The 23,725-nt window shown below is 42.9% G+C and overlaps 1 protein-coding gene across 1 annotated transcript in view; it reads left to right on the top strand.

Moving 5' to 3' along the window:
- BTBD7 (BTB (POZ) domain containing 7) overlaps positions 1-23,405 on the top strand; it is a 112,019-nt gene extending 88,614 nt beyond the window's left edge. The window contains exons 5-11 of the mRNA XM_006839554.1: positions 139-214; positions 3,054-3,214; positions 6,891-7,034; positions 13,721-13,910; positions 17,537-17,715; positions 19,161-19,607; positions 21,899-23,405. Coding sequence (XP_006839617.1) covers positions 139-214; positions 3,054-3,214; positions 6,891-7,034; positions 13,721-13,910; positions 17,537-17,715; positions 19,161-19,607; positions 21,899-22,693 — 1,992 coding nt within the window. The 3' untranslated portion in view covers positions 22,694-23,405. The remainder of the gene's footprint in view (positions 1-138; positions 215-3,053; positions 3,215-6,890; positions 7,035-13,720; positions 13,911-17,536; positions 17,716-19,160; positions 19,608-21,898) is intronic.
- Positions 23,406-23,725: the final 320 nt, after the last annotated feature.

A 23,725-nucleotide genomic window follows, 5' to 3' on the forward strand; every position in this document is an offset into this window, starting at 1 on the left:
AACACCAAAGTAAATAGTAAAACAGAGTAAGCTGCATGCTATGTACTATGTGTATAGTATGAGTTAGGAAAAGTGATTAATGAAATTAACCATATGTGCAATTTTACTAAAATTAACATAAACCATTTTCTGTTACAGGCAAGTGAACAAGATATCCTTAAATACCTGATGAAATGGGGAGAGCATCAGCTGATGAAAAGAATAGCAGATAGAGGTAAGCTTAAACAGTTCGACTGCGCTGTAAGTTTTGGGTGATTCTTACATTTCCAAATGCTTACTGAAATACATAGTGCATATAAGTCCTGAAAATAGACACATTTGCCTGTTGTAAATAAGAAATCTTTGCAATCAGGAAAATCTTCTAGTGGAGAGGATGTGGTGTATTAGAAATGTGTACATTGGAAATTTTCATTTTGCAATTTTAAAAAGATACCTTTTGTCTGTTTCTGTATGCTTAAAATATGTGTTGATGGATTCACAGATGTGTCAGATTAAAGTGGTACTAAAGTGTGTTGTTGAAGAAAATGTTTTGGAATATAGGCCTGAACAGCTGTGGGAAGAGAGTAGGAGTAGACCCACAAACATCAGTAGGTTTGACAGAGGATATTTGTACGTGGGCATTTGCCTTTGCTACAAACATATCCATGAATGTGGTAGAGCATACAGGGAGTAAAGTTATGAAAACTTCTTAGACATATGAGACACCTTGAGGAAATGAATCAATGGCCCTGGGTTCTCAGGACCAGCCCCAGGGGACGAGCATGTCAGGTGATGTACAATAGTCCACAAAGACAATGGTCCCCATCCTACATTGGTGAATTGTGACTAGAATCGTCAAAACTTGTGAGCAGTCATTTCAGATGCTGCTACTGGTCTCTCCCTGTCCTGAGGAAAGAATAGGGATTTAAGTCAAAGATACATGGAAACAACCAATCCGGTGGACTGAATGACCATCAGTCTCCACATCCCCGCCACCAGAAGAACTGGGTGATACCAACTACCACCACCAACTGCTCCGAAATGGGGGTGGGGGTGGGGTGTCACATTAGAAGGCCCTGGACAGAGGGGATGAGAAATGTGGAACAAAATGCAAATCCATAAGAAAAAAGACCAGGCAGATTGGTCAGGCAGAGACTGGTGGAACCCCGGGACTCTGACCCTTTGTCACCCTCTAGGTCCGGAAATGATCAGTTACCAGCCAACCAACAGACGGTCCTATGAGAGGGCTGCAGCAGCACTAGGGAGATATGCACACCTTAGAATAAGCCTGCATTTGAGATCAAAAGGGCAGCGTTTAGCCAAGGACAAAGTGCAGAAGGGTTAAGAAAGGAGGAGGAACAGAAACAGGAAACGAAGGAAGGAAGTGGAATCAGTGAGGTTTCATCGTGGGGATTTCAATCAGTGAGATGAAATGAAGTGTATGAATGATTGAAGCTAAAAATGATGGGTGGTCTGTTCTGTAAATCTTCACCCAATTCACAATAAAAAAAATTTTTTTTTTAAATGTTCTGACGTTACAGAGTGGTGATGGTTGCCCAACATTATGGCTGTAAGGACTGAGAGCCACTGGATTATATATATATATGTTTAAATGGTTAAAAGAGTAGATTTTGTGTTATGTAAATTTTGCCTAAAAAAACCATGAATACAAAAACAATAGCATATTGTTATTTTCAAATTTTATGATAAATGAAGGCAGATTCATCCTTTGGATTGGTTCTCATCTGGAGGAAGATTCCCAAGCATCCTGTGTGAGCGAGTGGCCTTCAGCCTGAGGAGCTTCTGGTCCTCCAACCACCTTTTGTATATGCTCCTGGATATGAGACCCAAACCAAAGAATTTGAGTTTTTAAAAAAAAAAGTAGTGATTTTCCTTGTCACATTAGCCAGATACAGTTTTGTTGGTTGTTTAATGCTGTTGAGTCTGTTCCAACTCATAGTGACCCTGCATACGATTTCCATGGAGTGGCTGGTGAGTTAGAACCACCGATCTTGAGGTTCAGACTGACGTTTCAGTCCAGTGCTTATCCTACAGCGCCACACTGGGACTCCAAATCTAACATGGCACCGCCTTATATAAGTATGAAGCCAAATCATAGGAAGGCAAGGAAAACAAATACCTTTTCCGTCTACTTGCCATACTTTTATTTTGAATGCCACTGGACAAAGCTTGGCTTCTCAAAAACAATCCCTCTTTACATATACATGTGACACATGATCCAAGTCAAAAACAATCCACATGTGACACATGATCCAAGAGAAATACTAGTTTGCCTGTGGAGGGTTTTTAAGAAAAGGAAAAAAACAAACAGTGCTTACTTTCATGAATGATTAACATTGTTATTTGGTGATAATTATTGTAAGGAAAAATCTATAACCCCTGGATTAAAATATGATTTCCAGAACTTAAGTCATTTTTATTCCTACCTCAACATCATCGGCATATCTATACTTGACATCTTCCCCTTTCACGACTCCCCGGCGAAGAAAGTTTTATTCTTGGCACTGGAAAGTGGAAATATATTGCATGTCAGAGATCAGAAGTTCACTTCTGTGTGGTAACACTGTCAGTATATGGAAATCTAGGAGACAACCATACAACTTTTGGCACTAGCTAGCAAGAGCACACATTAGGTTTTGCTGCTCTGGACAAGTGATTGTCGTCTTATAAAATTGCTGTCAAACATGTGGTCACTTAAGGAGAATACCAGTAACCTACAGTGACCAGCAACAGTGTATGTCCTGGCCACAAACATGACGAAGCGTAAGAAAAAGCCCCCTCAAACTAGATTTTGATAAATCGTCTTCTTATCTCCTCAGGAGTGTGAGCCTACAGAAAAGACTAGGGCCAGACAGGCACAAAAGGCCTAACTGTAATGTTGAAGCCATGCTTCTTCTTAGTCCAAGAACACTTCTGACATAAGTAAACAGCTTCCAGAATAAAAACATGTATAACCTTTTTTTCAAAGTGTATGTATACGAGTATACAAAAGAAAGCAAGCTTTGCTCTGGAAACTTGGATTTGGTTGAAATGTTTCATTTTCTACCTTGCAGAGCCCAATTTACTGAGCGGCACTGCTCATAGTGTGAGCAAGAGAGGTGTAAAGAGGCGAGACCTGGATGTCGAAGAGCTCAGAGAGATCCTTTCTTCTCTCTTACCTTTTGTGCGGATCGAGCACATCTTGCCTGTAAGCAGTGAGGCCTTCAGTGATGCCGTAAGTGCCTTCATCTACGCCCCCACACACACACCCCCATCCTGAAAGGAGATGTGACCGCTTCTCTTGTTTGGTAATCACTGTCAGTAACTTTGTTACAGTAACTCGTGTGCTGCCGAACTCTTAAGTTCCATGTAAACAGATACAGGGATGGTTTTGTGCAATATTGTGTCCCAAATGTCTAGCACATAGAAGGAAAAAAAGTTCAGCAATCCAAATATCAGTGAGTGAATTGGTCTTGCCTTTGGCAGGAGCATAGTTCTCACTTAGTTCAGTCACTTGCCAGTGTTAGCCGAGTATACCTTCTTCAAAAAGGAAATGATAAACGTTATCTTTGGAGACCCTTCAAGAGCAGCAATAAATCACTTAGTGTAGAAGGGAGGGTAGGGTGTGTGTCCCATGTCAACAGGATGAATAAGTCTTGGGATTCTGTTTCATACCCAGTCAAAAATGAATGGAGCTGATCATGTTACTTCTATAATTTAAAAGGATTAAAAGCCTAGTAAAATTTGAAAATAAATATAATTAACGTTCTTCAAAGTTGGCTTGTAAACTGAATGGACTTCTTGTAAGTATTATAATACACTTTTAAACCATATAGAAACTTTGTAAAAGTCATCTTGAAATATAAACTGATGGAGGTTTTTTGTTTGCTTTTTTTAAGTTCTTTATAAAGGCCATAACAAAGGAGGGACTAGCTCTTCTCAGATGTAAAATATACTTTAGAAACTATGATGCTAGCGTAACAGACAAGATGAAATCGTCCAGAAAAATCCTGATATAAGATTCAATGTCTAACAAAGGCAGTATCGCAAATCATTGTGGGGCTAGGTTAACTGATTAGCCGGAAAGGGGGAAATTCACTTAATGTTCACCCCTCATCTTACTTGCACACAAAATTAATCCCTGTTAGATTGGAGAATTAAATATTTAACTGAAGCATGGGGAAAACAATTAAATATTTATGGAATCTCTGATTTGAGGGAAAAGAAAAATGTTCTGGCTACAAGTAATCACACCAAATATAAGACAGTAAGTTTTAATACATCACCTATGACGCCAGTAATTTTTGATATAATATCTTTACTCCTCAGGAGAAGTCCAGCTGGTCCGTTGGGAGCATTGGTGATTGGCATAGTTCAGATGGTACCAGTACTCTAGTATTGTTGTGTATGCTGTTGAATCAGTTGTAACTTATAGCAACCCTGGGCAGGGTTTCCAAGAGTAGCTGCAAGGTTTGAACTGCCAACTGTGTGGTTACCAGTCCAGTGCTTATCCTGCAGTGCCACACCAGGGTGTTATTAAGAGCCATCAAAATGTTCCTATGTTAATCTGGTGGTCCAATTTTGAATGCTGCTCTTAAGAAGTCATTCCAAGTACAGAGTCATGGTGTGGCTCTGTGGGTTAATGTGCTGCGCGGCAAGGTTTGATTTGTACCACGAGGTCGGTGGTTCCAGCTTACCAACTGCTCCTTAGAAACCCTACACAGGGTTGTTATGGGTCAGAACCGACTCAACAGCACTTAGCAACAACATATATGTATGTATGTGTGTGTGTATGTATGTATGTATGTATGTATGTGGAGCTCTGGTAACCTAGTGGTTACTAGTCAGACTGCTAACCTCAAGGTCAGCAGTTCGAACTACCAGGTGTTCCACTGGAGAAAGATGAGACTTTCTTCTCCTGTAAAGATTTACATCTTGGAAACTCTATGGAGGGTCGCTTTGAGTTGGAACCAACTCCACGGCACATAACAACAACAACAAATGATACTATATTTAATCAGTTAAAAATAATTTTAACTAATGTAGCAATCAGATGCTTATTATATTTAGCAGTGTGATACTGTAAGATAAGCAGTAGACTGCTAACCACAAGGTGTGCTGTTCAAACCCACCAGATGCTCCTTGGAAGCCCTGTACAGCATTGCTGAGTCAGAACTAACTCGACAGCACTTAATTGGCAAAGGAGCCCTGGTAGCACAACAGGCACGTGCTTGGCTACTCACTGAAAGGCTGGAGATTACGTCTACTCAATGACTCTGCAAGGAAGAGACCTAGCAGTGAGCCCCTGGTAACTACAGCCTAGAGAGCTCACAGCGCAGGTCTGTCTGTCACATGGAGGTGCTGAGAACTGGGATCAGCTCCATGGCACCTCACAACAATATCCATGAAACAATTTTGATTTTGTTTCAAACCTGCATCTCAAACAAAATTGAACCCTAATTAGATTTTTAAAATATTTTAGAACTTTGGTTTAGTAGTCTTAGAAAATCGCTATCTCCCCTCTTAATTCCATGCCTAACATATAATCCTCAGTAGAGGTTTGCTAAGAATGCAAAACTGATGATCCTGCAAACACAGCTATGAATGGAGTGGAGCAGACAAGCAGTCAAAATGATGGAAACTTCTACTATATCATCCAACAAGGTAATGAGTTGCTGAGCCTAGGGCTTGAGGACCATAATCTCAGGGAACACTGTGGTCAGCCTACTGTGGTGAGTAGCATCTGGGATCTTAAAAGCTCATGAGCAGCCATCTAAGGTTGGAGGAGAATGTTGGTCTCTCCATGTGCGGAAGAAAAGAGAGTGATGAGAACTGAAGATGTCTGCAATCAATTCATCCGATAAATAATGAAACATAGGAACTTCTGTCTCCATGACTCAGAGACGAGAAGAACTTGCCACTACCAACTACTCTGAAAGAGATCAGTTCCTGGATAGAGTAGGAGAAAATGTGGCACAAACCTCAAAACTATTTAAAAAATAAATAAATACCAGGCTTACTGATTAGAAAGAGACCGGAGGGTCCTGAGACTGAGGCCCTCGACCACCCTGCTGGTCTGCAAAGGAACTCACCCTCGTGGCCCAGTTTTCAGCCAAGCAGTAGATAGGTGTATAGAGAGGACAACAACATTAGTAAGATATGCCCACTGAGGATTGATCAACCGTTCAAAGCCAAAAGAACAACATGTCCCTAAGGACAAAAGTTGAGAAGGGGAAGGTGGGTGGAACAGAAACAGGAAGCTCAAGGAGGAAGCAGGATAACTGTTGTTGTAGGGAGAAGAATGTAATCATTGAAATGCAACCAAGTGTGTGATTTGTGGAATGTAAAACCAATGATCCTGTCTATAAACCCGCACTCAATTCACAATAAAAAGTTTTCAAGAAGAAAAGACTGGCTGTGAACCTTAGGCTCTATTAAGGTGCACTCTCTGCTTTTGCTACGTGAACTTTATTTGATCCTCACACCCACACTATGAGCAGTAGGCACTTGATTGTTCTTCTCATGGTATAGATGAGAACTGCAGAACCACTGCATTCGTTCATGTGGACTGTACCTTATCTGTAGGACCAGGCCATGCATGAACCATTGAGGTGAGTGAGACCCAAGTGGTCACATGACTGTTCAGTGGGGAGTTAGGTTTAAGTCCCCTAGAGCATGTGCTCCTGTAGCCATGAAAGCCCTTTATCTTTGTGCGATAGCCTAGGTTCAGGTTAATGTTTCCATTTTGTTGGAAGGCATGCAGTCAGTTCCTGTTTGATCTCACAGGGTTGACTGTTTTAATGAGTGCTTACCTCCCTTGTGTTATTGTTCAGTAATTTGTATCTTAGTCGTATTAATATTTGTCCACATCTGTAGCTCTGTTCTAACGTTTTTGTTTCTTTGCTTTTAAGTTGAAAAGAGGATTGATAAGTACTCCTCCATCAGATATGCTTCCTACAACAGAAGGAGGAAAGTCAAATGCCTGGTTACGTCAGAAAAATGCTGGTATATATGTTCGTCCTCGGCTCTTCTCCCCCTATGTGGAAGAAGCGAAGGTAATGAAAACCACTTTAGGACATCAGACTACTCTGTTACAAACTATATGTAGAACGATGTTTATAGTGGTATTATTTAAATATTTGGAAATAGCTTAAACAACCAGTAATACAGAAAGTAAAAGTAAAGCATTGTTTGCCTACAACAGAACAGTTTTAGGAAATGTTGAATTACTCAACATGCTTTTAAAGCTTAAGTCATGCATGTTAAAACATAGTTTACATTTTTCTCACAGTAGTGACCTTGTAAGTTGTTAACTTGGGAAGGGAATATCTTTTAACCAAATGGCTGTATTTTGTGGTCTTATGCATGGGGGAAATGTTCTAAGTAGATTTTTCACAAATTCAAAATTTGTGTTCTTCGTAAACTTAAAGAAATGCAGGGCTTCTTGTAACCTATTTATGTAATAGCCAACTATTCAGAATTGCGTTCAATTTTAGAATAAGTGTTCAAACTAAGACAAAATTTAATGTTTATTAGATGCCTTCTAACATGGGGTCCTTAGGTTGGCCTTTTGAGGAACTCACAGTCTTTGAAAGAAAGCATCATTAAGCTTTCTGAAGCAAATGTAAGGGACAAAATAATTTAGGTGTACAATGAAGTTGCCTTTTTAAATTCTCATTTTATTATCAAGAATTTCTAGTTTATATTTACAACAGTGAATAAAAGAGTTGTTGTTGTAGGTGCCATCAAGTCAATACCGCCTCATAGTGACCCTACGCACCACAGAACGAAACACTGCCCAATCCTGCACCAACCTCACAGTCGTTGATACACCTAAGCCCATTGCTGCTGCCACTGTGCCAGTCCATCCCGCTGGGGGTCTTCCTGTTTTTCCCCAACCCTCCACTTTTCCAAACATGATCTCCTTCTCCAGGGATTGGTCCCTCCTGATAGCATGTCCAAAGTATGAGAGACGAAGCATTCCGGCTGTACTTCTAACACAGATTGGTTTATTCTTTTGGCAGTCCATGGCATGTTTCATATTCTCTTCCAACGCCATAATTCAAATACATCAGTTCTTGTATGGTCTTCTTTATTCACTGCATCTGAGGTGACTGAAAATACCCTGGCTTGCATCAGGCGCACTTTAGTTCTCAAACGGACATCTTTGTTCTTGAACACTTCAAAGAGTTTTTGTGCAGCAGATTTGCTTAATGCAATACGTTATTTGATTTCTTGACTGCTACGTCCATGAATGTTGATGGTTAATCTGAGCAAAATGAAGTCTGTGACAACTTCAATCTTTTCTCCATTTATATGGATGTTGTTTATTGGTCTAGTGAGGAGGACTTTTGTTTTCTTTACATTGAGGTGCAACCCATGTCGAAGGCTGTGGTCTTTGATCTTCATCAGTAAGTATTCTAAGTCCTCTCCACGTTTCAGCAAGCAAGATTCTATCAGCTGCGTATCGCAGGTTGTTACTGTCATCTTCCAATCCTGATGCCATGTTCTTCTTCATCTAATCCAGAATCTTGGATTATTTACCAACAGACAGACTGAATAAGCATGGTGAAAGAATACAACCCTGGCACACACCTTTCCTAAGTTTAAACCACCTTGCTCCCCAAATAGGAACCTTAAGGAGGATGAGTCCTGTTGTGGCACCATGAGTAAGTACTGAACTGCTAACCAAAAGGTCGTGGTTCAAACCCACCAGCTGCTTCTCGGAAACCCTCTACAGTGTTGCTCTGAGTCAGAACCAACCATATTTAATAGCAACAGCAAGTGTACAGCAATAGGCCTTTCCCCCAAAGAATTCTGTGCTCTTCAGTTGACACCACATCAAAATGGCAGTTTGAGCATCCTCAAGGGATGTGCCTTTTAAATGTTCTTTTCGTTTGGAGAAGCAAAAGACATCTGAATGGGTAAGATCTGGGCAAGTCTCAGTTCTCTAGTGCTGCTGTAACGGAATACCATAGGTGGATGGCTATAACAAAGAGATTTGTTCTCCCCTAGTTTAGGGGTTACAAGTCCGAGTGCAGAGCGCTGGCTCTGGAGAGAGGCCCTTGTCTCCTTTAGTGTCTGTAGGCCTTGGAGAGCTCCCTGTGTTCTGGCATCAGTCTCTCTGAGGTCAAAAGGTGTCCTTCATTTCTTCTTTCTTGGTGGTGGTTCCCCTTTCTTGGCTCACTTCTCTCTTTGTAAGATAATAGCTTTTGCAGACCACACTGCTGGGAAACTCTCTTACATGAGATCAGGGTTGTGATGGGACTAAGGTACTGTTTGTTGTTGTTAAGTGCCTTCTAGTCAGTTCTGACTCATAGTGACCGGTATAGGGTTCCTGAGGAGCGGCTGGTGGGTTTAAACTACCACCATGTGGCTCAAACTGACTTTGCGTTCCAGCCACTATCCTGCAGCAGCACACCAGGATTCCCAAGATATTATTGTTGTCATTAAGTGCCAGCAAGTCAGTTCTGACCCATAGTAATGCTGTATAGGGTTTCCGAGGAGCAGCTAGTGAGTTTGAACCGCCAACCTTGCAGTCCAACGCATTAACCCACAGTACCACCAGGACTCCAGGGGTGTGGTAGTCCACCCTTAGTCCTTTTATCACAAGGAATCCTCACATAACTGCCATATCGCATCCTGGTTGTTGTTTCCGGCTCACGCACAACAGAACCAAACACTGCCATCCTTACAATTGTTACGGCACTTGATCCTGTTGCTGCCACCACTCTGCCAATCCATCCTATATAATGTTCCAGCACCATAACTCACATGCATCAGGTCTTCTACAATCCTCTTTATTCACTGTCCAACTTTCACATGCATATGAGGTTGTTGAAAATACCATGGCTTGGGTCCAGTGCCACCTTAGTGCTCAAGCTGAATCTTTGTTCCTGAACTCATTAAAGAAGTCTTGGGCAGCAGATCTGCCTAATGCTGCTGCTTCTATGAGTGTTGATAGTGGATCCAAACAAAATGAAGTTTTTGACAACTTTAACCTGTCCTCTGTTTAGCTGGTCCAGTGGAGAAGATTTTTGTTTTGTTTTGTTTTGTTTTTTTTACATTAAGATGCAACCCTTACTGAAGGCTGTGGTCTTTGTTCTTCATCAGTAAGTCCACTTCACGTTCAGCAAGCAAGGTTGTATCACCTGCATATTGAAGGTTGCTAATGAATCTTCCTCCAATGTTCTTCTTCATATAATCCAGCTTCTCAGTACTTTTGCTCAGAATACAGATTGAATAAGTATGGTGAAAGAATACAACTCTGATGCACACCTGTCCTGATTTTAAACCATTTGATGTTCCCTTCTTCCATTTGAATGGCTGCCTCTTGCTCTACGTACATGGTCTGTGTGCACATACCCATTCTCAACAATGTTGTCTATAACTTGTCATGTTATACACAGTCTAAAACCTTTGCATAATCAATAAAGCACAGTAAACCTCTTTTCTGGTATGATCTGCTTTCAGTCAACATCTATCTGATATCAACAATGGTATCCCTAGTTCCACATCCTCTTCTGAATCCGGCTTAAGTTTCTGGCAGTTCTCTGTCAGGGTAATGTTGCAGCTGTCTTTCAGTTATCTTCAGCAAAATTTTACTTGCATATAATATTAATATTGTTCAATGATTTCTGCATTCCATTGGGTCACCTCTCTGGAATGGGCATAGATATGCACCTCTTTTAGTCATTTGGCCAGGTAGCTGTCTTCCAAATCTCTTGGCATAGATGATAGAATGCCTCCAATATTGCATTAGTTTGTTGAAAGCTTTCTATTTGTTTTCTATTAATTCCCGGGGCCTTATTCTTTGCCAGTGTCTTCAGTGCACCTTGGACTTCTTCCGTCGGTATCATTGATCATATGCTACCTCTTGAAATGGTTGAACATCGACCATTTCTTTTTGGTACAGTGACTCTTAATTCCTTCCATCTTCTTTTGATGCTTTCTGTATCATTCAGTATTTTGCCCACAGAATCCTTCAATATTTCAAGTTGCATCTTGAAATTTTTCTTCAGTTCTTTTAGCTTCAGAAATGTTGAGTATGTTCTTCCCTTTTGGTTTTCTAACTCCAGGTTTTTGCACATTTCATTGTAATACTTGACTTTGGCTTCTCAATATGCCCTTTGAAATTTTCTGTTCAGTTCTTTTACCTCCCCACTTCTTCCATTTGCTTTAGCATCTCTACGCTGGAGAGCAAGTTTCAGTGTCTCTTCTGACATCCATTTTGGTCTTTCATTTCTTTCTTGTCTTCACAATGACCTTTTGTTTTCTTCCTGTGTGATCTTTTTCCTGTGTGATCGTCTTCCTGTGTAATCTTCTTCCTGTGTGATCTTCTTGATGTTACCCCACCACTCATCCAGGCTACGATCATGCACTAAAAGTCTCTAAACTCAAATGGGATATGTTTACAGTCATATTTTAGTATCCTTGGATTTGTTTTAATTTTCTTCTGTCTCACCGAAATTGCATTTGAACAATTGATTGTCTGTTCCAGTCTGCATCTAGCCTTATTTTAGCTAATAATATTGATCTTGTCCACTGTATCTTCTGACAGATATAGACAGTTTGATTCCTGTGTATTCCATCTGGTGGTGGTGGTGGTGGTGTTAAGTGCTATCGAGTCGGTTCTGACCCATAGCAACCTTGAACAGGGTTTCCAAGGCTGTAAATTTTTACAGGAGCAGAAAGCCTCATCTATCTCCTGCGGAGCCGCTGGTAGTTTCGAACTGTTGACCTTGTGGTTCGCAGCCTGATTTGTAACCACTATGCTACCAGAGCTCCTTATTTCCACGTATATAGCTGTCTTTTATGTTGTTTTAAAAAAAGTATTTGCAAGAAATAAGTCATTGGTCTTGCAGAATTCTGTCAGGCATTCTTCAGTGTCATTTCTGTCACCGAGGCCATATTTTCCAACTTCTGATCCTTCCTCTTTGTCTCCAACCTTTGCATTCCAATCACCAGTAATTTTCAATACATCTTGATTGCATGTTTGATCAATTTTGCACTGAAGAAGTTAATAAAATACTTCAATTTCATCATCACTGACTTTAGTGGTTGGTGCATGTATTTCAATAATAGTGATATTAACCAGTCTTCCTTGTAGGTGTATAGCTATTATCCTATCTCAGACAGCGTTATATTTCAAGATATCTTAAAATGCCCTTTTTGATGGTGAATGAGACACCATTCCTCTTCATCATTCCCAGCATAGTAAACCATATGATTGTCATATATGAAATGGCCAAGACCAGTCCATTTCAGCTCACTTAACACCTAGGGTATTAATCCTTATGTGTTCCATTTCTTTTTTGACAACTTCCAGTTTTCTTAGATTAAAACTTTGTATAGTCCATGTTCTGATTATTAATGGATGTTTGCAGCTGTGTCTCCTCATTTTGAGATATGCCTTATCAGCAAATGAAGGTCTTGGAAGCCTTACTCCATTCCTGTCATCACAGTCAGCTCCGCTTTAAGGAGGCAGCTCTTCCCCAGTTGTATTTTAAGTGCCTTTCCCCTGAGGGGTCCATCCTCCTGCACTGTATCTGACAGTGTTCCACTGCAGTCCACCTCTCCTCTCCTTCTTCCTAGTGTGGAAGCTCCTCTGAAACCTGTCGTCCATGGGTGATTGTGCTGGTATTTAAATTACCAGTGGCTTAGCTGCCTACCAGCCTGCTAGCAACATGCCTGCCGCCTCAGGACAAACTGGCACATGAGCAGTGGCTAACATCATTAAATGGCTACATAACCACTGAGAGTCGTTACCCAGCCAAGTTTACACATGTTTGGGGACACAATTCAGTCTGTCACAGAGAGTGAGAATGGTTACATAATATGGTGCTCTGTATGTTCCTAACATAACAGCAAAATACATTTTAAAAATTTAAAGTTTCTAGTTTAAGATATGAAAGAGCCTCAGAAAGTTTGTGGAAAAATGGAATTAACAGAGAATGGAAAGTTTCCACAAACTTTTTGACACTTCCCTTGTATATGAAAGAATTTAGGGCATGTTTACCTTAGCTAACTGAATAGATGTATAATCTAACTTCCACTGGGTAGTTGACAGTTTAAATAGCTTTAAAATTTATGGGAAGAAAAGCAAGTTGGTTAGATCTCGTGTTTCTGAAATAGGTTCAATATTTAGTCACTCAAACAGCTGGAATCCTTCACAAAAAGTTGACCAGATGAGGAAAGGTACGTCTCAGGGTGAGACTATGGAAGTCCCATCCGCAATGGACAGCTCTCCCCAGTGGATAAGATTCGTACATGATCTCAGTTTGGTCATTCTGCAGTTTGGTAAAGAAAGATTCCTCTGAAACAAATTCAGCTGAATTGGGTTATTTATAGGTCTGCTCACTTAATACTAATCTTTAATGAATTTTTTTTTGAATATTTATCAATGGATCTGATTTTAGCACTGCATACATTGTTTACCTTAAAGCACTTTTATGTAGAATGTATTTCTTATTAATATCCTTCCATCAAATTTCACATTCTCCAGTTAAAAGCAAACTGTTCAGATTACTATTTCTTTTCATAGATGTTCCTAATCTTCATAAAGAATATTTAAATATCAGAGAAGGCAGAGTACTTCCTCCCTTGCTCACTAATTTTAGGCTTTATAAACTAGAGGCAGTCAGCTGATTCCCGTAGTAGATGAGGAAGGCAGTGCTCTCCCTCCAGGAGCTTTAGCAGAGCTGACGCTTGATGCTCTCTCAGTGTTGCGTTCTTGTTCCAGTCGGTGCTAGACGAGATGATGGTGGAACAGACAGACCTTGTGCGTTTGCGAATGGTTCGAATGTCCAACGTGCCAGACACACTTTACATGGTCAGTAATGCCGTGCCCCAGTGTTGTCACATGGTTAGCCACCAACAGATCAGCAGTAACCAGTCCAGCCCGCCTTCAGTCGTAGCCAACGAAATTCCAGGTAAGGCAGTAGCTCTGCATCAGGCATTTCTATTTGGATGAATAATGTGACTGTTTCTGTGGTTGCCGATGCTAATCCTCTCCACATTTCAATGCCTTTTCCTCTACTTACAAACAGCGTTTGGTTTTGCTTTTTTTTTCTCATTAAGAAGGGTACAAAGTTCTTGGGTTCAGAGCAGTTTCCTAGGCCTGGTCCATTGTCACTCCCAAGCCCGTTGCTGTCTCGTTGGTTCTGGCTCAGCACAGCCCTGTAGGCTAGAGTAGGACTGGCCGTGAAATCATTAGGGAAGCAGAGTGCTACAGCTTTCTCCTGCAGAACAGAAGGTGACCTCAAAACAGACCTTTCAATCGGCAGCCAAGCACTTAACCACTCACTGTACCACCAGGCTCTTTTGTGGAGAGCTGCCATGTGCATTGTAGTATGTTCAGCAGTGTCCCTGGCTCATACTCACCAGAAATGTTTCCAGACTTTGCAGTACGCCCTATAGGGCGAAATCATCCCGCGTTTAGAAGCGCTGCTTTAGCAGAACTCAGAATTCTCGTCACCCTCAGGTGTTTCTCCCATGAAGGCACCTGTTGAGAAGGTAACTTCTTTGAATGGGTGCCCATCCTTGCCCGGAGACTCAGTTCCCAAGCTCTCTGTGACATTTGCTGTCATGTGGCTTATTCCTGCCGACAGAGGTGTAATGGTTACGTCCTAAAATTCCTGAGCCAAGAGACTCTAGTGTCAGCTTCTAAGAGAAGAAAACTCAGCAGTGATCTGAAAATTTAGAGCTTTCTACTTACCAATACAGGAGTCCTGGTGTGGCGCTCCAGGGTAAGCACTAAACTGCAAGGTCATCATTTCAAACTCACCAGCCGCTCCTTGGAAACCCTAGACAGGGTCACTATGAGTCAGAATCGACTCAACGGCACTTAATAACAACATCAATACCTTAGCATTACAAGATTCAGGAAAAAAAAAGGGGCAATATTGGAAGCAATACCATTTCTCTTCTGCTTATAAATGTCTCTTGCAATTAAGGATAAATAAAAGATAATCTAAACCTAGACAGAACTTTTCATTGAACCATGTACATTTTAATCTGGTGCTGATGTCTTTAATCAGTTGTCACCTTGTCAGATTTGACCCCTTCATGTTTACTTAACATCGACAGTGAAAACCAGTACATAAGAGATGTAATTCTTCAGCTGTCTTGTACAAATTTTGTACCTTTTTGTTTATAGGCTTGAAGTTAGTATAATTAATCAAACATTAGTTAATCCTAGAAGGGAGTTTCAAAACCCAACGATATGCACAATCACGAATGCTCAGAAAAATTCACCTTGTCTTTCTAGTTCAGCTAATGAAACGTGGAGTGGTAGCTTGCTAGGTTCCTTGCTCTCTCTCGCCCACCACCCTCAAATGCAGGCTGGAGAGCTTATTGAAAAGGCTTGGGGACTCCAGTCCTGGCTCTGCCTCTCTGTTTGTGTGACTTTGTACAGGCAACTGGCCTCCTTAAGCACTCCTTTCTTCGTCTCCTTGTCTGGGAATTGGGGTTAGTATCTCCTTTCTAGGGCTGATGTGAGGAGTTCAGGAAGCACCATGAGTCATACGCCTAGGAGTCTGCCTGCATAAAGTAGACACTCAGTAATCAGTAGTGTCGTCCCCCCAAAAAGAATACTCACCACCCTAGTCAGTTCACCTAACAAAGATTCATCGGCTTCGTTCCCACTTCTCCAACCCTGTTCGTACAAGCCTCAGCCCAGACTCAGCCTCCTCACTGCTGTCCTGCCACCCATCTTAGCACATTCTGTTCTCTGCTTCAGAGGCTGACAAACATTCTGTGTAAAAGACCAGATAGTAAATATTTGAGACCTTGAGGACAGACAATACTGTGTTCACCACAACTGCTTAACCCTGCGATGGAAAGGAAGAAACAGCCAGACAATACCGAAGCAAGATGTGGCTGTGTCCCGCCGTACTTAGAGAAACAGGTGGCAGGCTAGAATCTGCTGCAGGCCACAGCTTGCCTACGCCTGCTTTTCACTACTGCCAGAGTTCTCGCTAGGCCACAGCCCTGCATACAGGACACAGTTCAAGCTGCTCATCACAACCTCGTCTCTGCCCCTGTTATGAGGTGCAGCGACCCCACAAGACTCCAGGAACGCCAGGATGAAAGTGCCCGGCCCTTCTCCATCCTTGTAATCATTGCTGGGTTTGTGCCCATTGTTGCAGCCCTGAGTCAGTCCATCCCACTGAGAGTCTTCCTCTAGTTCACTCTGCTCTACTCAACATTTATATCCTTCGTTTCCCTTCCTGCTCCACCTTCGGAATCCTGAGCTGTACCATGCCAACAACTTGTCTCTCACTGCAAAGGCTTCGCCCTACTTTCTCGGCCAGGCTGGTTTCCTCCTGGCATTCTCCAGCATCCCACTCAGGATTCCCCTCATGGAAGAACCTTTCCTGCTGGCACCTAGTCTGGACTGGGTGCCCGTCCTCCACATCCCCTCTGTACCCTGTCCTAACTTACTCTTTGAGGACAGAGCCCTCAAGGCTACTTCCTAACACAAGACTCAGAATTGATTTCAGTAAAAGAGTGACTAGATCTTCAAGGCTTAGGAAATACTCTGAGACTCGAAAGAGAATACATGCAAATAACATTTGGTGAGGAACCAGAACCTATGCTCCAGAACTGTTTGTTAGGGTCAACCCAGAAAAATAGCCCAATGTCTGAAGCCACTGCCCTGAGACATCTTTAAAACTTAAACCAAAAACAGCCCCTGAAATCTTCCTAAAACCAAACAACAGCTTAGCTTACTGAATTTAGAAAGTTCTGTCAGGAGCATTGTGCTCTTTCCAGAACACTGTGGCTGGGGTGGGGAACCTTAGTTCTGCCAAAATTTAGAAAGACTTGGTCAAACATTTAATGAACTCGCCCCTAATGTGATGATGGGAGTACTGGTATGGGGCCGTAGGATAAGTATTTAACCATCAGGGCGGTTCAAACTCACCACCTGCTCCTTGGAAACCCTGTACCGGGTCACTAGGGTCACCGTGAGTCAGAACCAACTCTACAGCACTTAACAACAACAACAACAATGTAATGGCTGGAACTGCAATTGCCTTGGCAGGGTCAAACTAAATGATTTTGGAGGCCTTTTAAGGCCCGGGAGCAGACCTTCCTCTCTACGGAATCAGAGTAACAGCAGCTAGGAGGGCTACATAGGAAGCTTAGGGGGCATGAGTCTGTGTGAATGGGACGGGGAGGACAGAGTGGCTGCACGGCCCAAAGACTGCACATGTAGAAACTGTTGATTGAAGTGTATATTCCCAGCAACAAAATACAGTTTCTAAAACAATAATTTGTTGTTGCTAAGTGCCATCAAGTGAGTTACAACTCATAGTGACCCTGTATAGAATTTCCAAGGAACAGCTGGTGGGGTTTATCCGTCAACCTTTTGGTTAGCAAGCAGTCCAATGCTTATCCTACAGAGCCGCCCCAGGACTCCTAAAACATTCTCTCGATGTATATCAGTTAACATGTTGCCAGGAAGTTGCAACGCTTTCAAAAATCATGTGTGTTCTTGCGGTGCTCTTCTGTGTAACTTGTGTCTTTTGCCTCCTCACGGCCTTGCTCTCTGCAGTCCCACGTCTGCTTATTCTGAAAGACATGGTCAAGCGCCTGCAGGAACTCCGACACACCGAGCAGGTGCAGCGAGCCTACGCACTCAACTGTGGGGAGGGCGCCACCGTCAGCTACGAGATCCAGATTCGTGTCCTGAGAGAGTTTGGTCTTGCCGATGCTGCCGCAGAGCTCCTGCAGGTAGGGAGCAGCGTTAAGCTGTGTTTAAGTCCGGAGAACTTCAGTCATTCAGAGCCGTCTGTTGGGCTTTATACACTGGCTCAGCTGCTGATTGGTAACTCGGAGCAAGTTACTGAACCACCTGAATGTGCGCTTCCTTACCTGTAAAGTGGATTGTCTTGAAGCTAAGGAGCTGTGTGTTCCTATAAAGGTTTACTGTCTCGGAAACCCTAAATAGGGCCTCTGTGAATCGGAAGCAACTTGATAACAGTGGGATTTGGTTTGTAAAACAACTGTGTATAATAAGCATATACATTTCTGTTGTTGGTAAGTGCCGTCAAGTTGGTTCCAACTCATAGCAACCCTGTATATGGTTTCCAAGGAGTGGCTGGTGGGTCTGAATGCTGGCGTTAGAGTTAGCAGTCCAGTGCTAATCCACAACACCACACCAGGACTCCACGTACATGGTGGCTACTCAAAGTTCCGTTACACAAATGCCTGACAGAGAAAGTAGAAAATTCTCACACTCTACTGACCCTCACCCTGATTGCAAGTTTGGGCTTCCCCCAGACTGCTAAATCTTTCAGATAACCCTCTTTTGTTTTTCTCCTTCTCCTTATGCAAGAAATTTTTTGCATGAGGTCTCAAGGCATGTGAGCATGAGAATCAAGGGGATACGTGTTGCTGTTTAGCGTAGTCAATAAAAACATTCGTTTCTAACGATGAGGTGCAGATGCCAGAGCATGGCTTTGCTAGTTAAGGTGGGTCTATAAAGTGGTCTGGTCATAACCACTAAAATAAAACTGAATTTCATCGGCCAAATGATTGTCTTACAACCAACTCTGACTTCCTTCGGCCTATATATTCAAAAGGGTTTATTGTTCTTAAGCAAGACAGCAGGCCACGTTTAAGTTCCCGGTGCTCGATTTTGTGCTGTGGTCTCTGTAAAGATATGGAGTCTGGGTTTCTATTTATATCCTCTTTCACATTCTAAATTGTATCTTAATTTGATACCTTAATTTGTATAAACATTTTATTAAGTATTTTCATATAATATTCATAAAAATATGAGTCCCCCTTAGTCATGTATAATGTGGAAGGAGTATTATTTTGTCATCTTTACTTCCACCTGAGAGTGTTCAGATACGTGTCAGAAGGCATTTTGCTGTTTCATAGTTCATGTTGAGTTTTTTTAATAGTTCATTTTATTTTCATAGGAAAGACATTTGAATTAGGCTTTATCCTTTGTTTTTGCACCCTCACATAATTGTGCAAGAGATTTCTGATCTGCTTACTAGTTATTAAGGAATTTTGTTCCCCGGATTTCTGACCTAGAAAACTATGTTATGTCCTTTACTGTTGCTGAGTGGGGTTTTTCTTAGGTTGCTCACCTGAATCTCTCAGCTTGTAAATTTCCATCTCGGAAAGCTGCTAATTTGCTTTTTGTTTTTTCAACTTGTTCCTAGAATCCACACAAGTTCTTTCCTGATGAACGTTTCGGGGATGAAAGTCCACTCTTGACAATGAAACAGTCTGGACGATGTCGGGTTAACAGCACCCCAACCGCAGAAACCATGTTTACAGATCTGGACTCTTTTGTGGCCTTCCATCCACCTTTGCCCCCTCCTCCACCTCCATACCACCCCCCAGCCACCCCAATCCATAACCAACTCAAAGTGGGCTGGAAACAGAGACCTCCCAGTCAGCCTCCTTCACGGTCCTTTTCTTATCCCTGCAACCATTCCCTGTTTCACTCCAGAACCCCTCCCAAAGCTGTCCCTCCCCCCGTCTACCTGCCAAGTGTGAAAGCAGCGCCCCCCGATTGTACGAACCCTGCAGGACTGGGGAGGCAGACAGTGGCTGCCGCCGCCGCCGCTACCACATCCACAACCACAGCAGCTGAGAAACAAGCGGTAAGGCAACACTTCAGTCGTCACGTCAACTCTGATCACGGCAGCTGCCCTCAGGATCATTCCTGTGCTTGGTTGTGTCCACTGTTGGTCTGTGTCAGCCCACCTCATCAAGGGCTCCCTTGCTTTCACTGACTCCTCTTTACCCAACCTGGTGTCGCTTTCTGGTGACACGTCCAAAGTGAGTGAGTGACAGTCTGGGCGTCGCTGCTTCTAAGAAGCATCCTGGCTGTGTCTCTTCTCACAGTGGTGACCCGTCCTTCTGGCAGCCCATGGTACATTCAGTCTTCTTTACCACCCCATCATTTGAAGCATCTGTTCTGTTGTCTTCTTCCTTTCTTGTCCACATTTCACATGGAGATACATCGTATCAGAAGCAGTCCTTTGGCCCTTCATCCACTGGGATTCAGCAGTGTCCAGAAGTGCTTCTGACAAGCGGAAGCCATAGACTTGGGAGAGAGTGTGAGTGTAGTTGAATGAGAAGCAAGAGTCGAGGTGTGTGCAGTTGGAGTAGTGCTGTGCCTTCCGTATCCTTGTTTTAATTGCACATGATAGGTAGGGACAGTGCCCACCCACGCAGTGGACAGCCTAAATGGAGGCAGCAGTGACACGGTGCTGTGTTTACCTCCATGCCTGGAATCTGTGCCTAAGTTCTCGTCTGCTCTTCTCTAGATTCCACTGTCCTACAGAATGCATTGTTGGGACCAAGAGGGACATTTCTTAGGCCAAGTAGACTATCAGTGACAACACGGCAAAGACTCCCATGTAGAAAATGAGCAGAAGGTTCGTCCTCTTGCGTTTCTCTGCCTCCAGCAATCACTTTGCCAGAGCACTGGTTTGCCGCTGGTCTCCACAGCCAGTGCTGGGAGACACTCATTCACCAGAGAACTGTCCCCACCTGACTCTACATTAGCGGTGGGATTTCTGTATGATATAATGCAGTTGACCAAAACAATGATTTTAAGTCTGGAGAAGGATACCATGTTTGGTATGGTGGAGGGTCAGAGAAAAAGAGGAAGACCCCCAGCGAGATGGATTGGCAAAGTGGTAGCATCAATGGGCTCAAGCGTGGCAACGATAGTGAGGTTAGCCCAGGATCGGGCAATGTTTCATTCCGTTGTGCATAGGGCTGCTATGAGTCGGTACCGACTCGATGGTACCTAACAACAACAACGCGGTTGCACACTGAAAGTCGTGTTCGCAGTACAGGGGACACACAAGACAGATGTCGAAGTTTCATTAAGATAGGGCTTATTGGAAGCTCTGGCATGACGCACACCTCAAGTCAAACTCTAACTCCTCTTCACTGTCTAATGCCCCCTCCCCACTATTTTAAAGCTCTCCTCCTAAATCGGGAACCACAAAGAGTGACCATGTGTGATAACCAGACGCCTCAGAGTCTACAGTTCCAAATGTTGTATTACTTTGTATTTTTAATATAAAACTCACTTTATAGGGAATTTATTTGTATGTTCATGATAGTCTTGATCATTAAAAAAAAAAAAAAAAAAAATTGTAAGTATCCTAAATGTCCAGCAGTAGGAGACTGGTAAGTCACAGTTCACCAGTACAGTGCAATGTTACAGCGTAATTTTAAATGATGATTGATTTACATACGCACTGTAATTTGTGGAAGTTAATACACATGCAAAGAACAAAAAGGTACAAGGAAATATCTCAGAATGTTAATAGTCGTGTTCTCTGGGGGAAGTTAGGGGTGATTCCTTTATTCTTTTACAGTTTTCTGCATTTTTCAGTTCTTAAAAATAAGCATGTATGACCACTGAAACTGTTACCCTGAGAGAATCTTTAAACCATAAAAACCAAAATGTCCCCTGAATTCTCCTGAAAATTGAAACTAGTTTAGCTGAACTAGTAAAAGAGGTCGGCCTTAAGCATTATGTTCTTTGACAAAGTACTTACATGGGATCAAACTGACAATCACAACTGGAACTATTAGCCAGGAACCTTGGGGGCCATGAGTTTATGTTAACAAGGGAGGAACCGCCCAGGGAAGGCTGGGGGCTGGTGGCACCTGTCAAGGAATGCAGTCAGTGGTCCCAGATTGTGCCTGCAGAGACTTGAATCGGTGTGTGTGTTGTTTTGCATATTCTCAACAAAACACAAATTGAAAATAGACAAGGCAGATAAACTCAGCACTGATCTGTTTAAAAAAGGAAAAATAGGGATATTACCATTATAGTCAAAATCCATGAGCACTATTTTTACAAAGAGGGATTCATGGGTATTTTTAACTCTCCTCTCCTACCCTGTTTTTCTTTTCCTGTTTGTAGTGTCCTCAGCCTGTGCTGAATGACCTAATGCCAGATATTGCCATGGCCGTGTCCACATTGTCACTCAAGGACAGGAGGCTTCCCGAACTTGCCGTAGACACAGAATTAAGTCAGTCTATCTCTGAAGTTGGACCGGGGCCACCCCAGCATCTGTCACGTGTTCCACAGAGGCACACGCACACCTCTCAGAAGAAACACACGCTAGAACGGAAACCAGATCCAAAAGGAAATCTACAGGAACGCCAAGATTTCTATGGCTTCTCAAGCACAGCTTGTAGACCACCTTCTCCTGCTCCCAGCAGACGTAGCCCTCCCCCGCCCCATGGTGGATATCTGGGGCCCGATTTGTACAGCCACAGTAAGGCATCACCAAGTGGCTTAAAGTCAGCCCACCCATCTAATCAGACATCCCCTCAAAAACAGGAAGAATCTAGGAGAGAACACCCGCTGCCCCCCGATGGGCATCTATACAAACAGAAGAAGGGGCCTATCCACCTGGATGTGGTCGAACAGCCTCCCCAGCAGTGCGAAAACACTGGGACTGGGTCAGCCCACGGCAGGGGGCAGACAGCAGGAGAAACAGACTTGACTTTTGGGCTGACTTCTAACAGACCTTCCCATCCCGCATGTAATGCTGAGACAGCAGAAGAGAGGTCTACTAGGAGACTGGCAGACAGTGAGTCCCTGGGCCACGGAGCCCCGAGAAACCCGGATTTGGAGAGAGAGGATTCCGGAAGCAGAGGAAGAAGATCACCAAACAAGCCCGACTTCCTCTACAAAAAGTCTGCCCTCTGACAGCAGCCTCCGCGTCGTCTGTGCCTGAGATGTGAGACACCCCAGTGACGATGCGGCCCAGCAACTTACAGACCAGTTCACAATGCCAGCTGATAGCTCGGGCTCCCATGACCTTATCCTCGGTTTTGTACATATCTGTTTATTAGATACAGCATGCTAAGAGGGTTATTTTGAATGCTGCATCTGTCTCTCTTGTGTTTGAACACTTGTGTGGGGAAGCATTTTTAAGAGCAAACAAGCTGGCATTTTTTTCTCTTTACAAATGATGGAATTTTTTTGTACTTGTACATTTATTTTATCTGTATTGGTTTTATATTTGTCTGCTAAACTATCGGCACATTTAAAGGACTGTATTTTCATACTTTTTTGCATTTTACCTTTCATCTGCCGATTCCTGTGTGCATTGGATTGCACACTCAGATGTATTTTCTTATGAAATAGTTCTGTGTTTATTTTTTAATTATAGAAATTCCAAAGAACAGCACATCAAAATCTTCCTCTCTTTTTCAGTCATAATTTGAGTTCCGAACCCTTCCTGCTCAATCTCCATTAATCTAATGTCTTTTCTTTTTCCGTCCGTGTCGGGAGCTAGTGTCCATTCCTCTGGCGGGAGTCCACACAGGATCCTGACCTTTCCTGGTTCCGTCAGGCCCGCGGGAGGAGAACCGCCTCCGCATCCAGGTGCAGCGGGTTGATTTGTCCACAGTGTGGACACTGTGCTGGAACCACTAAGGGGTCCTGCAGTGAGCCTCGAGAGAGACCCAGTGTCAGCTCCCAGAGCAGGGGGACTAGCAGACCCCCGGGGTGGCCACCTGGATTTCCTGCTGGCCCAGGTGGAAGGAGGCCTTGCCACCTTCTGTTGTCTTGCTCTCTGTGGGGGGAAAAAAAACCAACAACAAAGAACAAAAGGGCTTCAGTCTTACGGATGTCTTTGGGTGTTTGTAAGCTTATGTTTTCTTTCAGATGTCTTTCAAAGTATGTCCGCATTTTGGTGTCCTATAAAAAGTTGTTGTATAATGCATAATGCTTTGT

The sequence above is a fragment of the Chrysochloris asiatica genome, unplaced genomic scaffold, assembly GCF_000296735.1.
Source record: "Chrysochloris asiatica unplaced genomic scaffold, ChrAsi1.0 scaffold00025, whole genome shotgun sequence".
Taxonomy (NCBI): Eukaryota; Metazoa; Chordata; class Mammalia; order Afrosoricida; family Chrysochloridae; genus Chrysochloris; species Chrysochloris asiatica.